Here is a 19435-nt window from a genome sequence, read left to right as displayed (position 1 = left end):
AGCTGTATGATCAGAGCCACCACCTCCTCCCCGCAGAGCTGTATGATCAGTGCCACCACCTCCTCCCCGCAGAGCTGTATGATCAGTGCCACCACCTCCTCCCCGCAGAGCTGTATGATCAGTGCCACCACCTCCTCCCCCCAGAGCTGTATGATCAGAGCCACCACCTCCTCCCCGCAGAGCTGTATGATCAGTGCCACCACCTCCTCCCCGCAGAGCTGTATGATCAGTGCCACCACCTCCTCCCCGCAGAGCTGTACGATCAGTGCCACCACCTCCTCCCCCCAGAGCTGTATGATCAGAGCCACCACCTCCTCCCCGCAGAGCTGTACGATCAGTGCCACCACCTCCTCCCCGCAGAGCTGTATGATCAGTGCCACCACCTCCTCCCCGCAGAGCTGTACGATCAGTGCCACCACCTCCTCCCCGCAGAGCTGTATGATCAGTGCCACCACCTCCCCGCAGAGCTGTATGATCAGTGCCACCACCTCCTCCCCGCAGAGCTGTATGATCAGTGCCACCTCCTCCTCCCCGCAGAGCTGTATGATCAGTGCCACCTCCTCCCCGCAGAGCTGTATGATCAGAGCCACCACCTCCTCCCCGCAGAGCTGTATGATCAGTTCCCGATGCTGGGCGCAGTGTCAGGATGGGGGGATGGGTGTGATCTGATGATAATGGGGCTTCACCGTACAGCGCTATACACGGGGACAGCACAGTATTACATCAGCTGCTCCAGGAGCCGCGGGTAACGGATGATCATGTGACCCTATTTGTGTTCAGCGGCAAAATGAGTGAACGAAGGACAGAAGCATCTGGAGGAGGCGGGGTCTACAGGGGGCGGAGTTATTGGGAGGGAGGCGGAGGTGCCTCTTTCGACAATGATTGGTCTAACACATCAAGCCCTTATTGGCCTCTTTTTTTCATGAAAGAACCAATGGCGTGCAGGGGGCGTGCCTACCGGAGACCAATGAGGACGCGCACACGGGGATAAATACCCTGCTCCCGCCGCTCCGCTCATCACTTCTGTTCTATCCAGAGCTATGGCCAGAACCAAGCAGACCGCCCGGAAATCCACCGGAGGGAAAGCTCCCCGCAAGCAGCTGGCCACTAAGGCCGCCAGGAAGAGCGCTCCCGCCACCGGTGGAGTGAAGAAGCCGCATCGTTACCGCCCGGGGACAGTCGCTCTCCGTGAGATCCGCCGCTACCAGAAGTCCACCGAGCTGCTGATCCGTAAAGGCCCCGTCTCACTTAGCGATTTACCAACGATCACGACCAGCGATACGACCTGGCCGTGATCGTTGGTAAGTCGCTGTGTGGTCGCTGGGGAGCTGTCACACAGACCGCTCTCCCCAGCGACCAACGATCAGGGGAACGACTTCGGCATCGTTGAAACTGTCTTCAACGATGCCGAAGTCCCCCTGCAGCACCCGGGTAACCAGGGTAAACATCGGGTTACTAAGCGCAGGGCCGCGCTTAGTAACCCGATGTTTACCCTGGTTACCAAAAAAAACAAACAGTACATACTCGCCTTTCGGTGTCCAGGTCCCTTGCCGTCTGCTTCCTGCTCTGACTGAGATCCGGCCGTACAGTGAGAGCAGAGCGCAGCGGTGACGTCACTGCTGTGCTCTCACTTCTCACTGTACGGCCGGCAGTCAGTGAGAGCAGGAAGCAGACGGCAAGGGACCTGGACACCGAAAGGCGAGTATGTACTGTTTGTTTTTTTTGGTAACCAGGGTAAACATCGGGTTACTAAGCGCGGCCCTGCGCTTAGTAACCCGATGTTTACCCTGGTTACCAGTGAAGACATCGCTGGATCGGTGTCACACACACCGATTCAGCAATGTCAGCGGGGCCTCAACGACCAAAAAAAGGTCCAGGCCATTCCGACACGACCAGCGATCTCGCAGCAGGGGCCTGATCGCTGGTACGTGTCACACATAGCGAGATCGCTATGGAGGTCGCTGTTGCGTCACAAAACTTGTGACTCAGCAGCGATCTCGCTAGCGATCTCGCTATGTGAGACGGGGCCTTAAGCTTCCCTTCCAGCGCCTGGTGAGGGAGATCGCCCAGGACTTCAAGACCGATCTGCGCTTCCAGAGCTCGGCGGTGATGGCGCTGCAGGAGGCCAGCGAGGCTTATCTGGTGGGGCTGTTCGAGGACACCAACCTGTGCGCCATCCACGCCAAGAGGGTCACCATCATGCCCAAAGACATCCAGCTGGCCCGCCGGATCCGCGGGGAGAGGGCCTAGATCTGCCGGCACCGACCACAACACAACGGCTCTTTTCAGAGCCACCAAATCCTCCCACAGACGAGCTGAGGCCTGAACGCTCCGAGCGGTTTCTGCGCGTATTCTCCGTATACGGAGCGCAGTGATCAGTAATAGGCGGCGGCTGCTGTGTGCGATATTGTAGGCGCGACATCCAGTGATCGCTCCGCACATTCTCTGCTCTCAGTTCTACAATGTGCGACATCTATTACATAACTGACGTTTATAAGGGAGGTGTGAACAGCGCCCAGCCCGGGTCTGCGGTGGAGGAGGCGCGAGTTCTGTACAGCGCAGACGTAAGAGGGGATCTGTGGGAACACGGTCAGTAAGGAGTTAATAGAGTAAAAGTAATCGGTGATTGGTCGGTTTTTTTTTTTATCCGATTGTTTCGCGGTCACTTTCTGATCCGTTGGTGGATTTGAATTTCCCGCTCTCGCTGCTCGCGCTCCGGAGGATCAGAACCGATCACAGTCTGCTGGGTCCTAGTGCCGCCTCCTGTCTGCGGCTTTAGGTTGTTCTCGTTTGTTGTGATCGGAGATCTCTGCGCTTATAATCTTGTTTCCCCCCAGGTCGGTGCTGGCGCCTCTCACTCCCCTTTCTACTAAGTATTGTTATGTGTGAGGGAATCTATTCTGCCTGATCGGAGCAGATCCCTCCCCGTGCGCTGCCGTGGTCGCTACAGATCACATTTGTGGTGGGTGGATCGTGGGCTGGAGCCGCCCGGGCACTGGTTACCTGCAGCTCCCTGCTCTGCAGTGACCGGTAATGGCTGAGTGCAGTGACTGCCGGGGATCAGTCTTCTGCTGATTTAATTCTACTTTCTAACATTTGACAGAAGCTGGAAAATCGCAACAGAAACAACAATGAACGGAAAACTCCAAATAACCAACAGATCGAGAGGAGAAGAATAGAGAAGCGGGAAAAACCGCACAATAAGCGGGAGATTCAAAATCACCAACTGTTCTGTGATCAGCCAATCAGAAAAGAAGGGAGGAGCTAAATACTAGAAATCTCGCCCCGGAAACACGTCATCCCTGCGGTTCTCTCTCCGGTCCGCTCACCGGGGCTTCGGGGGTTAATCGTGTTCTGTCTTCACAACCCAAAGGCTCTTATCAGAGCCGCCCACATGTTCTAGGAAAAAGCCAAGACCTCTAATATGCGCCATCAGCGGCTAAACCGGGAGGGCGTCCGGATATACAGCGGTATATGGGGGAACTGCGGATGGAATATCATCAGCGCTATATACACATTCCAGCACTGGACACTTACTGCACTATACCGCTATATCACAGAATGCAGCTCTATATGGGGGTACAAAGAACTGTGTACAAGGAACATTACTATATAGAGGTATCTGTTTGTACATGGAAGGTTGGGGATTGCAGGGGGCAGCGTACAGCACAATATGGGGGTACACAGCGGTATAAAGATGTGCACTGCATTGTTGTATGGAGGTATTGAGCGTTACACTGGGCCTCCAGCACCATCTGGAGATATTACTGCGCTATATGGAGGGTAACATGTCCGGCGCTGTATTGTAACTACCTGCAGAATGTGGCACAATCATGAGTCAGCAAACAGCTGTATATGGGGGTACTATGCACTATAAAGAGGAATAACAGCGCTGTATTGGGGTATACATCAGCATATGAAGGGTAAACGGAACTACATGAACGCATGCAGCACTATATGAGGGTACACAGCACTATTTAGATGTTTACAGCTTTATAGGGGGGTTTAGAGCGCTATATGGGGACGCTGCAAAGAAGAGCCATGACTTGTGTAACCACCAATCAGCTGCAGTGGGCGGAGTAAAAGGTAAAAGCTCCTATATGGAAGAATGCAGCGCTATAGGGGGGTAAAACCGACACATGGGGGTCTGCAGCGCTCTATTGAGGGTATGTAGCACAACATGGTGTTTGTAGCTCTATAAGAGGAGCATACAGTGCTCTATGCGATACACAGCATTACGGTAGGTATACAGCACTATATGAGGGTATACAGCACTATATGAGGGTATACAGCACTATATGAGGGTATACAGCACCGTGTGGAGTTTATACAGTGAAATGCGGAGCTGTACAGCACTATATGAGGGTATACAGCACTATATGAGGGTATGCAGCACTATTTGAGGATATAAAGCATCGTGTGGAGTTTATACAGTGAAATGCGGAGCTGTACAGCACTATGCTATAGCTGTGTTCACCCGTATTAACCTCCGATTTTACGAGCCCAGTGTAGGCAGAGGTTTCGGCTGGCTCCCACCTTCTTGGAATGTACAGTCCAGGCCCCCGAGTCACCTGAGGCCACGGATGTGTCACGTGCGGGATCTAAGTCCCAGGCCGCTCGTGCACTCCAGGTCTGTCATGTCTGCCGGCAGTCAGAACTAGAGTTGAGCGACTTTTACTTTTTTAGGATCGAGTCGGGTTTCGCGATACCTGACTTTGTGAAAAGTCGGGTCGGGTGAAATTGGCCGATTATTGTGTAAAGTCGGGGATCGACTGAAACACAAAACCCAATGCAAGTCAATGGGGAAGCATAGTCGGCAGTGAGCGGAGGACAGGAAAACACCTACAGTGCCCATTTTAATGCCAAAAACATCCATTCTTGTTTCTGAAGCTTGTCAATCTTAATTTACCTTATAATAATAGGCATTGAAAACTGGGAGTCATTTGGCTAAAGTTGTGGGGGGAGTAGGGCCGGTTCAAGATTTTCGTGGGCCCAGGAAATGCGGACTACGTCACGGCGGTGGAGCAGGGAGAGGTAAGTATGTCAAGTTTGCAAGTGCTGTGATCCTGAGCAAGCAGGGGGGGGGCCCACTCGTTCGCATTGGCACTGGCACAGGGCCCCTCAAAGTACGGCGGTGTGTTTGCATGGCGGGGGCGCCTCCCACCAGCAGCGACACTTTTGCGTACTCTGAGGGGCCCTGTGCCAGTGACGTCGCCAACGAGTATGCACCCCCCCCACCTGATGAAGGAACCTGCGCTTTCATCTGCACCTTCCTCTCTGTCCCTGTGTAAGGTGGTATAACATGCGGGAAGGGGAACCTTACTTTCAGCAGGGACAGATTCTGGCTGTGTAGAGTACAAGGGGAATGTAGTGGTCTAGGTCAATGTACCAGCAGACTCATCTAGCAGTGGCTGGGCAATGGGCAGGATGAGGAGGAAACAGATATAGGGCCAAAGAATAAAGTAGGCTACATGCAGTTCAAAACTGGTAACAGGACTAAACAGGCGGCATTGCTTTGTTCAGTGGAGGAAAACTGTAATGAGGGCAGACACTGTTAGTAGGCCCAAGTAATAAAGTGGGCTAAATGTCTGCCAAAAAATTGTTCCTAAATAACCAGGTGGCATAGCTAGGTACAGGGGTGGGCTCCTCTGCTGAGTAGCAGACAGTGGTAGTAGGCGCACAGCATTCACAGGTCTAAATGGAGGCCAGGGCCCCTGTATATTGTAACTATCATCTATCATTTCAACAAATTGGTATTGGCAGTGCCATTGAAGGATTTATCAGCACAGACTACACAGTGGTGGAGCCGGGAGACGTAAGTATTGCAAGTGGTAGAGCCCTGTTCAAGCTGGGGGGGGAACACTCTCTCGTGGGCGGCGGTACTGGCACAGGGCCCCTCATATTACGACGGTGCGTCTGACGTTGGTTGTGCACCACCATCGCCAGAGACACTTCTTTGTACTATGAGGGACCCTGTGCCGTCGCCCAAGAGTGGGCACACCCACCTCTTCAGACAAACGGCACTCGCACGGGTGCTTGCGCCAGGTGGTGACCACGGCCCCGTGGGGGGAGTCAGCGCATTTATGGAGGTAAAAAAATGGCCTATGGTGGACATTCTGGCAAGCTACGTGTCAGCAGGGGAAGGTGGGGCAAAATAATTTGAATATGGTGGAACGAGCGGTGGCGGTGGTGGACATGGCGGATTGACAGAGGGTTGGTGAGGGTATTCTTGATGTTGGCCTACATAGTGTTTCCTACCAAAAACCTTGTGCACTATATATACTATATACAGATGTGATGTTGTGCACTATATATACTATATACAGATGTGATGTTGTGCACTATATATACTATATACAGATGTGATGTTGTGCACTATATATACTATATACAGATGTGATGTTGTGCACTATATATACTATATACAGATGTAAAACAAGAGGGGATTATAGGGAGAGAAATGGGAAGCGCAGACTTCTGAGTGTAGTAGTTAGTTTCCAAAGGTGTGTACTCAGTGTGAATCCACTCACCTTTTTAGTGTCTTGATATACTGTGTATACAGGTCCTTCTCAAAAAATTAGCATATAGTGTTAAATTTCATTATTTACCATAATGTAATGATTACAATTAAACTTTCATATATTATAGATTCATTATCCACCAACTGAAATTTGTCAGGTCTTTTATTGTTTTAATACTGATGATTTTGGCCTACAACTCCTGATAACCCAAAAAACCTGTCTCAATAAATTAGCATATCAAGAAAAGGTTCTCTAAACGACCTATTCCCCTAATCTTCTGAATCAACTAATTAACTCTAAACACATGCAAAAGATACCTGAGGCTTTTAAAAACTCCCTGCCTGGTTCATTACTCAAAACCCCCATCATGGGTAAGACTAGCGACCTGACAGATGTCAAGAAGGCCATCATTGACACCCTCAAGCAAGAGGGTAAGACCCAGAAAGAAATTTCTCAACAAATAGGCTGTTCCCAGAGTGCTGTATCAAGGCACCTCAATGGTAAGTCTGTTGGAAGGAAACAATGTGGCAGAAAACGCTGTACAACGAGAAGAGGTGACCGGACCCTGAGGAAGATTGTGGAGAAGGACCGATTCCAGACCTTGGGGAACCTGAGGAAGCAGTGGACTGAGTCTGGTGTGGAAACATCCAGAGCCACCGTGCACAGGCGTGTGCAGGAAATGGGCTACAGGTGCCGCATTCCCCAGGTAAACAGCGGCAGAAGCGCCTGACCTGGGCTACAGAGAAGCAGCACTGGACTGTTGCTAAGTGGTCCCAAGTACTTTTTTCTGATGAAAGCAAATTTTGCATGTCATTCGGAAATCAAGGTGCCAGAGTCTGGAGGAAGACTGGGGAGAAGGAAATGCCAAAATGCCTGAAGTCCAGTGTCAAGTACCCACAGTCAGTGATGGTGTGGGGTGCCATGTCAGCTGCTGGTGTTGGTCCACTGTGTTTCATCAAGGGCAGGGTCAATGCAGCTAGCTATCAGGAGATTTTGGAGCACTTCATGCTTCCATCGGCTGAAATGCTTTATGGAGATGAAGATTTCATTTTTCAGCACGACCTGGCACCTGCTCACAGTGCCAAAACCACTGGTAAATGGTTTACTGACCATGGTATTACTGTGCTCAATTGGCCTGCCAACTCTCCTGACCTGAACCCCATAGAGAATCTGTGGGATATTGTGAAGAGAAAGTTGAGAGACGCAAGACCCAACACTCTGGATGAGCTTAAGGCCGCTATTGAAGCATCCTGGGCCTCCATAACATCTCAGCAGTGTCACAGGCTGATTGCCTCCATGCCACGCCGCATTGAAGCAGTCATTTCTGCCAAAGGATTCCCGACCAAGTATTGAGTGCATAACTGAACATTATTATTTGATGGTTTTTTTGTTTGGTATTAAAAAACACTTTTATTTGATTGGACGGGTGAAATATGCTAATTTATTGAGACAGGTTTTTTGGGTTATCAGGAGTTGTATGCCAAAATCATCAGTATTAAAACAATAAAAGACCTGACAAATTTCAGTTGGTGGATAATGAATCTATAATATATGAAAGTTTAATTGTAATCATTACATTATGGTAAATAATGACATTTAACACTATATGCTAATTTTTTGAGAAGGACCTGTAGATCCAATCCATGGATCACTCCATTCCTCTTTCCACTCAGTTTGCTGCAAAGATCTGGGAACTGATGAGCGCACTGAACACTGCTTTCATAGGCGATAACACTTTGTGAATGTTTTTCCCAGCAATATGCGCTCCTGAAGGATGAGGATGGAACTCGATATTCTGATTCAAAGATGATTTTTATTTCGAACTAAGTTCTTAGTTCGAAATAAAAATCATCTTTGAATCAGAATATCGAGTTCCATCCTCATCCTTCAGGAGCGCATATTGCTGGGAAAAACATTCACAAAGTACTATATACAGATGTGATGCTGTGCACTATATATACTATATACAGATGTGATGTTGTGCACTATATATACTATATACAGATGTGATGCTGTGCACTATATATACTATATACAGATGTGATGTTGTGCACTATATATACTATATACAGATGTGGTGATGTGCACTATATATACTATATACAGATGTGATGTTGTGCACTATATATACTATACACAGATGTGATGTTGTGCACTATATATACTATATACAGGTGTGATGCTGTGCACTATATATACTATATACAGATGTGATGTTGTGCACTATATATACTATATACAGATGTGGTGATGTGCACTATATATACTATATACAGGTGTGATGTTGTGCACTATATATACTATATACAGATGTGATGCTGTGCACTATATATACTATATACAGATGTGATGTTGTGCACTATATATACTATATACAGATGTGGTGATGTGCACTATATATACTATATACAGGTGTGATGTTGTGCACTATATATACTATATACAGATGTGATGTTGTGCACTATATATACTATATACAGATGTGGTGATGTGCACTATATATACTATATACAGATGTGCTGCTGTGCACTATATATACTATATACAGATGTGATGTTGTGCACTATATATACTATATACAGATGTGATGTTGTGCACTATATATACTATATACAGGTGTGATGTTGTGCACTATATATACTATATATACAGATGTGATGTTGTGCACTATATATACTATATACAGATGTGATGTTGTGCACTATATATACTATATACAGATGTGATGTTGTGCACTATATATACTATATATACAGATGTGATGTTGTGCACTATATATACTATATACAGATGTGATGTTGTGCACTATATATACTATATACAGATGTGATGTTGTGCACTATATATACTATATATACAGATGTGATGTTGTGCACTATATATACTATATACAGGTGTGATGTTGTGCACTATATATACTATATACAGATGTGACGTTGTGCACTATATATACTATATACAGATGTGACGTTGTGCACTATATATACTATATACAGATGTGATGCTGTGCACTATATATACTATATACAGATGTGATGTGCACTATATATACTATATACAGATGTGATGTTCTGCACTATATATACTATATATACAGATGTGATATTGTGCACTATATATACTATATACAGATGTGATGCTGTGCACTATATATACTATATACAGATGTGATGTTGTGCACTATATATACTATATACAGATGTGATGTTGTGCACTATATATACTATATACAGATGTGATGTTGTGCACTATATATACTATATACAGATGTGATGTGCACTATATATACTATATACAGATGTGATGATGTGCACTATATATACTATATACAGATGTGATGTTGTGCACTATATATACTATATACAGATGTGATGTTGTGCACTATATATACTATATACAGATGTGATGTTGTGCACTATATATACTATATACAGATGTGATGCTGTGCACTATATATACTATATACAGATGTGGTGATGTGCACTATATATACTATATACAGATGTGACGCTGTGCACTATATATACTATATACAGATGTGATGTGCACTATATATACTATATACAGATGTGATGTTGTGCACTATATATACTATATACAGATGTGATGTTGTGCACTATATATACTATACACAGATGTGATGTTGTGCACTATATATACTATACACAGATGTGACGTTGTGCACTATATATACTATATACAGATGTGATGTTGTGCACTATATATACTATATACAGATGTGATGTTGTGCACTATATACTATATACAGATGTGATGTTGTGCACTATATATACTATATACAGATGTGATGTTGTGCACTATATATACTATATACAGATGTGATGCTGTGCACTATATATACTATATACAGATGTGATGTTGTGCACTATATATACTATATACAGATGTGATGCTGTGCACTATATATACTATATACAGATGTGATGTTGTGCACTATATATACTATATACAGATGTGGTGATGTGCACTATATATACTATATACAGATGTGATGTTGTGCACTATATATACTATACACAGATGTGATGTTGTGCACTATATATACTATATACAGGTGTGATGCTGTGCACTATATATACTATATACAGATGTGATGTTGTGCACTATATATACTATATACAGATGTGGTGATGTGCACTATATATACTATATACAGGTGTGATGTTGTGCACTATATATACTATATACAGATGTGATGCTGTGCACTATATATACTATATACAGATGTGATGTTGTGCACTATATATACTATATACAGATGTGGTGATGTGCACTATATATACTATATACAGGTGTGATGTTGTGCACTATATATACTATATACAGATGTGATGTTGTGCACTATATATACTATATACAGATGTGGTGATGTGCACTATATATACTATATACAGATGTGCTGCTGTGCACTATATATACTATATACAGATGTGATGTTGTGCACTATATATACTATATACAGATGTGATGTTGTGCACTATATATACTATATACAGGTGTGATGTTGTGCACTATATATACTATATATACAGATGTGATGTTGTGCACTATATATACTATATACAGATGTGATGTTGTGCACTATATATACTATATACAGATGTGATGTTGTGCACTATATATACTATATATACAGATGTGATGTTGTGCACTATATATACTATATACAGATGTGATGTTGTGCACTATATATACTATATACAGATGTGATGTTGTGCACTATATATACTATATATACAGATGTGATGTTGTGCACTATATATACTATATACAGGTGTGATGTTGTGCACTATATATACTATATACAGATGTGACGTTGTGCACTATATATACTATATACAGATGTGACGTTGTGCACTATATATACTATATACAGATGTGATGCTGTGCACTATATATACTATATACAGATGTGATGTGCACTATATATACTATATACAGATGTGATGTTCTGCACTATATATACTATATATACAGATGTGATATTGTGCACTATATATACTATATACAGATGTGATGCTGTGCACTATATATACTATATACAGATGTGATGTTGTGCACTATATATACTATATACAGATGTGATGTTGTGCACTATATATACTATATACAGATGTGATGTTGTGCACTATATATACTATATACAGATGTGATGTGCACTATATATACTATATACAGATGTGATGATGTGCACTATATATACTATATACAGATGTGATGTTGTGCACTATATATACTATATACAGATGTGATGTTGTGCACTATATATACTATATACAGATGTGATGTTGTGCACTATATATACTATATACAGATGTGATGCTGTGCACTATATATACTATATACAGATGTGGTGATGTGCACTATATATACTATATACAGATGTGACGCTGTGCACTATATATACTATATACAGATGTGATGTGCACTATATATACTATATACAGATGTGATGTTGTGCACTATATATACTATATACAGATGTGATGTTGTGCACTATATATACTATACACAGATGTGATGTTGTGCACTATATATACTATACACAGATGTGACGTTGTGCACTATATATACTATATACAGATGTGACGCTGTGCACTATATATACTATATACAGATGTGATGCTGTGCACTATATATACTATATACAGATGTGATGTTGTGCACTATATATACTATATACAGATGTGATGTTGTGCACTATATATACTATACACAGATGTGATGTTGTGCACTATATATACTATACACAGATGTGACGTTGTGCACTATATATACTATATACAGATGTGACGCTGTGCACTATATATACTATATACAGATGTGATGCTGTGCACTATATATACTATATACAGATGTGACGTTGTGCACTATATATACTATATACAGATGTGATGCTGTGCACTATATATACTATATACAGATGTGACGCTGTGCACTATATATACTATATACAGATGTGATGCTGTGCACTATATATACTATATATACAGATGTGATGTTGTGCACTATATATACTATATACAGATGTGATGTTGTGCACTATATATACTATATACAGATGTGATGTTGTGCACTATATATACTATATACAGATGTGATGTTGTGCACTATATATACTATATACAGATGTGATGTTGTGCACTATATATACTATATACAGATGTGATGTTGTGCACTATATATACTATATACAGATGTGACGTTGTGCACTATATATACTATATACAGATGTGATGTTGTGCACTATATATACTATATACAGATGTGGTGATGTGCACTATATATACTATATACAGGTGTGATGTTGTGCACTATATATACTATATACAGATGTGATGTTGTGCACTATATATACTATATACAGATGTGGTGATGTGCACTATATATACTATATACAGATGTGCTGCTGTGCACTATATATACTATATACAGATGTGATGTTGTGCACTATATATACTATATACAGATGTGATGTTGTGCACTATATATACTATATACAGGTGTGATGTTGTGCACTATATATACTATATATACAGATGTGATGTTGTGCACTATATATACTATATACAGATGTGATGTTGTGCACTATATATACTATATACAGATGTGATGTTGTGCACTATATATACTATATATACAGATGTGATGTTGTGCACTATATATACTATATACAGATGTGATGTTGTGCACTATATATACTATATACAGATGTGATGTTGTGCACTATATATACTATATATACAGATGTGATGTTGTGCACTATATATACTATATACAGGTGTGATGTTGTGCACTATATATACTATATACAGATGTGACGTTGTGCACTATATATACTATATACAGATGTGACGTTGTGCACTATATATACTATATACAGATGTGATGCTGTGCACTATATATACTATATACAGATGTGATGTGCACTATATATACTATATACAGATGTGATGTTCTGCACTATATATACTATATATACAGATGTGATATTGTGCACTATATATACTATATACAGATGTGATGCTGTGCACTATATATACTATATACAGATGTGATGTTGTGCACTATATATACTATATACAGATGTGATGTTGTGCACTATATATACTATATACAGATGTGGTGATGTGCACTATATATACTATATACAGATGTGCTGCTGTGCACTATATATACTATATACAGATGTGATGTTGTGCACTATATATACTATATACAGATGTGATGTTGTGCACTATATATACTATATACAGGTGTGATGTTGTGCACTATATATACTATATACAGATGTGATGTTGTGCACTATATATACTATATACAGATGTGGTGATGTGCACTATATATACTATATACAGATGTGCTGCTGTGCACTATATATACTATATACAGATGTGATGTTGTGCACTATATATACTATATACAGATGTGATGTTGTGCACTATATATACTATATACAGGTGTGATGTTGTGCACTATATATACTATATATACAGATGTGATGTTGTGCACTATATATACTATATACAGATGTGATGTTGTGCACTATATATACTATATACAGATGTGATGTTGTGCACTATATATACTATATACAGATGTGATGTTGTGCACTATATATACTATATACAGATGTGGTGATGTGCACTATATATACTATATACAGGTGTGATGTTGTGCACTATATATACTATATACAGATGTGATGTTGTGCACTATATATACTATATACAGATGTGGTGATGTGCACTATATATACTATATACAGATGTGCTGCTGTGCACTATATATACTATATACAGATGTGATGTTGTGCACTATATATACTATATACAGATGTGATGTTGTGCACTATATATACTATATACAGGTGTGATGTTGTGCACTATATATACTATATATACAGATGTGATGTTGTGCACTATATATACTATATACAGATGTGATGTTGTGCACTATATATACTATATACAGATGTGATGTTGTGCACTATATATACTATATATACAGATGTGATGTTGTGCACTATATATACTATATACAGATGTGATGTTGTGCACTATATATACTATATACAGATGTGATGTTGTGCACTATATATACTATATATACAGATGTGATGTTGTGCACTATATATACTATATACAGGTGTGATGTTGTGCACTATATATACTATATACAGATGTGACGTTGTGCACTATATATACTATATACAGATGTGACGTTGTGCACTATATATACTATATACAGATGTGATGCTGTGCACTATATATACTATATACAGATGTGATGTGCACTATATATACTATATACAGATGTGATGTTCTGCACTATATATACTATATATACAGATGTGATATTGTGCACTATATATACTATATACAGATGTGATGCTGTGCACTATATATACTATATACAGATGTGATGTTGTGCACTATATATACTATATACAGATGTGATGTTGTGCACTATATATACTATATACAGATGTGGTGATGTGCACTATATATACTATATACAGATGTGCTGCTGTGCACTATATATACTATATACAGATGTGATGTTGTGCACTATATATACTATATACAGATGTGCTGCTGTGCACTATATATACTATATACAGATGTGATGTTGTGCACTATATATACTATATACAGATGTGATGTTGTGCACTATATATACTATATACAGATGTGGTGATGTGCACTATATATACTATATACAGATGTGCTGCTGTGCACTATATATACTATATACAGATGTGATGTTGTGCACTATATATACTATATACAGATGTGATGTTGTGCACTATATATACTATATACAGGTGTGATGTTGTGCACTATATATACTATATATACAGATGTGATGTTGTGCACTATATATACTATATACAGATGTGATGTTGTGCACTATATATACTATATACAGATGTGATGTTGTGCACTATATATACTATATATACAGATGTGATGTTGTGCACTATATATACTATATACAGATGTGATGTTGTGCACTATATATACTATATACAGATGTGATGTTGTGCACTATATATACTATATATACAGATGTGATGTTGTGCACTATATATACTATATACAGGTGTGATGTTGTGCACTATATATACTATATACAGATGTGACGTTGTGCACTATATATACTATATACAGATGTGACGTTGTGCACTATATATACTATATACAGATGTGATGCTGTGCACTATATATACTATATACAGATGTGATGTGCACTATATATACTATATACAGATGTGATGTTCTGCACTATATATACTATATATACAGATGTGATATTGTGCACTATATATACTATATACAGATGTGATGCTGTGCACTATATATACTATATACAGATGTGATGTTGTGCACTATATATACTATATACAGATGTGATGTTGTGCACTATATATACTATATACAGATGTGATGTTGTGCACTATATATACTATATACAGATGTGATGTGCACTATATATACTATATACAGATGTGATGATGTGCACTATATATACTATATACAGATGTGATGTTGTGCACTATATATACTATATACAGATGTGATGTTGTGCACTATATATACTATATACAGATGTGATGTTGTGCACTATATATACTATATACAGATGTGATGCTGTGCACTATATATACTATATACAGATGTGGTGATGTGCACTATATATACTATATACAGATGTGACGCTGTGCACTATATATACTATATACAGATGTGATGTGCACTATATATACTATATACAGATGTGATGTTGTGCACTATATATACTATATACAGATGTGATGTTGTGCACTATATATACTATACACAGATGTGATGTTGTGCACTATATATACTATACACAGATGTGACGTTGTGCACTATATATACTATATACAGATGTGACGCTGTGCACTATATATACTATATACAGATGTGATGCTGTGCACTATATATACTATATACAGATGTGATGTTGTGCACTATATATACTATATACAGATGTGATGTTGTGCACTATATATACTATACACAGATGTGATGTTGTGCACTATATATACTATACACAGATGTGACGTTGTGCACTATATATACTATATACAGATGTGACGCTGTGCACTATATATACTATATACAGATGTGATGCTGTGCACTATATATACTATATACAGATGTGACGTTGTGCACTATATATACTATATACAGATGTGATGCTGTGCACTATATATACTATATACAGATGTGATGTTGTGCACTATATATACTATATACAGATGTGACGTTGTGCACTATATATACTATATACAGATGTGATGATGTGCACTATATATACTATATACAGATGTGATGTTGTGCACTATATATACTATATACAGATGTGATGTTGTGCACTATATATACTATATACAGGTGTGATGTTGTGCACTATATATACTATATACAGATGTGATGTTGTGCACTATATATACTATACACAGATGTGATGTGCATTATATATACTATATACAGATGTGATGATGTGCACTATATATACTATATACAGATGTGATGTTGTGCACTATATATACTATATACAGATGTGATGTGCACTATATATACTATATATACAGATGTGATGTTGTGCACTATATATACTATATACAGGTGTGATGTTGTGCACTATATATACTATATACAGATGTGACGTTGTGCACTATATATACTATATACAGATGTGACGCTGTGCACTATATATACTATATACAGATGTGATGTTGTGCACTATATATACTATATACAGATGTGGTGATGTGCACTATATATACTATATACAGATGTGATGCTGTGCACTATATATACTATATACAGATGTGATGTTGTGCACTATATATACTATATACAGATGTGATGTTGTGCACTATATATACTATATACAGATGTGATGTTGTGCACTATATATACTATATACAGATGTGATGTGCACTATATATACTATATACAGGTGTGATGTTGTGCACTATATATACTATATACAGATGTGATGTTGTGCACTATATATACTATATACAGGTTTGATGTTGTGCACTATATATACTATATACAGATGTGATGTTGTGCACTATATATACTATACACAGATGTGATGTTGTGCACTATATACAGATGTGATGTTGTGCACTATATATACTATATACAGATGTGATGATGTGCACTATATATACTATATACAGATGTGATGTTGTGCACTATATATACTATATACAGATGTGATGTGCACTATATATACTATATATACAGATGTGATGTTGTGCACTATATATACTATATACAGGTGTGATGTTGTGCACTATATATACTATATACAGATGTGACGTTGTGCACTATATATACTATATACATGACCTTGGCAAGGTTGACTACCCGTGACTTCCCCCACCTTCTTGAATAACCACACCACATCAGTAATTTGGATAATAACGGCCACAGCAGCCAATTTATTATTGATATTATTAAAAAACGGACCCTTGGTGCGGCCCTCGAAGCTAACCCGCTCCTGGTCTGGCGATTATTCCGTCGGCACTGCCTCTTCCCTCTCAGCCTTACTTCCAGCTGCGTTTTTACCCAAGCTCAGAAGCATCCTGAGTTGAGGGAAGAGGTTGCCTCCATCCGTTAACCTGTACCCGACTTCCCTCGTCGGGTACCCACCCATCGGTACCGCGCACCCGACCTCCAACATCAGGGTGGCCCTCCGGGTCCCCCGATAGCGTGACCCCGACCTACCTCGTCGGGTATCACGCAAGTATCACCAGACCACGAACTAAGTAACTATCCATGGCAGTGGGTGGGGGGTCCCGCAGTGCAAGAATCCCCCCTCTACCGTACTTTTTTGCCAGCTTCGAGGACCCACCAACGCTCAAATCATCATCCGATGATGTAACAGAACCTCGCGCTCACAAAGAGCTATCCGCCACCAGTCAGGAGAGGAAAAACCCCCTGTGGGGGAAACCTCCAGGGAACCATGGTGATGGACTGCCCTTCCCCTGGGCTTAAAGGTAACTGCCAAATAAGTAATTCTTGTATCAGTCTCGCTCTTGTCCGCGTCCGAATGGTTCATCTGGCTACTGCGACCCGGTCTTCCTTCTTTTCGTCAGGGATGGGTGGGTGGGGCTTGATGTCCGGCCGTCCAGAGAGGGAAAGAGGGCTACGGCTCCTCCCTGCATCCTTTTTATCCCCCCGTGTCCCCCCCCCTCTCCCTCTGTCCTAGGTCACTTCCCCTATGTCACTTCCCCTATGTCACTTCCCCTTTAATTAGTCCCCTAATACTTCCTCCCCCCCCCCCCCCCGGCTTACCCCCTTGCCGTCCCCCTGCCTTCTCCCAATCCCCCATTCATACGTCACTTGCAACCTGCCCGGTCATGGCCCCCTCCTTACGGACCCTCCGTGCCTTATCCGGGGGTTACTTGCCCTTGGCAAGGTTGACTACCCGTGACTTCCCCCACCTTCTTGAATAACCACACCACATCAGTAATTTGGATAATAACGGCCACAGCAGCCAATTTATTATTGATATTATTAAAAAACGGACCCTTGGTGCGGCCCTCGAAGCTAACCCGCTCCTGGTCTGGCGATTATTCCGTCGGCACTGCCTCTTCCCTCTCAGCCTTACTTCCAGCTGCGTTTTTACCCAAGCTCAGAAGCATCCTGAGTTGAGGGAAGAGGTTGCCTCCATCCGTTAACCTGTACCCGACTTCCCTCGTCGGGTACCCACCCATCGGTACCGCGCACCCGACCTCCAACATCAGGGTGGCCCTCCGGGTCCCCCGATAGCGTGACCCCGACCTACCTCGTCGGGTATCACGCAAGTATCACCAGACCACGAACTAAGTAACTATCCATGGC

General features: G+C 41.2%; 1 protein-coding gene across 1 annotated transcript; it reads left to right on the top strand.

The window, feature by feature from the left end:
* Positions 1-1040: 1040 nt before the first annotated feature.
* Positions 1041-2250, top strand: LOC143775180 (histone H3-like). Its single transcript, XM_077263022.1, has 2 exons — positions 1041-1241; positions 2047-2250. Exons 1-2 carry the CDS (start codon positions 1041-1043, stop codon positions 2248-2250), a joined length of 405 nt encoding a protein of 134 aa, XP_077119137.1.
* Positions 2251-19435: the final 17185 nt, after the last annotated feature.

The sequence above is a fragment of the Ranitomeya variabilis genome, chromosome 5 (genome assembly GCF_051348905.1).
Source record: "Ranitomeya variabilis isolate aRanVar5 chromosome 5, aRanVar5.hap1, whole genome shotgun sequence".
In the NCBI taxonomy this organism is placed as follows: Eukaryota; Metazoa; Chordata; class Amphibia; order Anura; family Dendrobatidae; genus Ranitomeya; species Ranitomeya variabilis.
This window is presented reverse-complemented; position numbering and strand designations above follow the sequence as displayed.

Bases quoted from the DNA above. Each gene is read 5' to 3' on its own strand.
- LOC143775180 (XM_077263022.1), top strand. From the start codon at position 1,041: ATGGCCAGAACCAAGCAGACCGCCCGGAAATCCACCGGAGGGAAAGCT. The intron at 1,242-2,046 runs GTCTCACTTAGC...CTTCCCTTCCAG, and splicing joins TGCTGATCCGTAAAGGCCCC to CGCCTGGTGAGGGAGATCGC.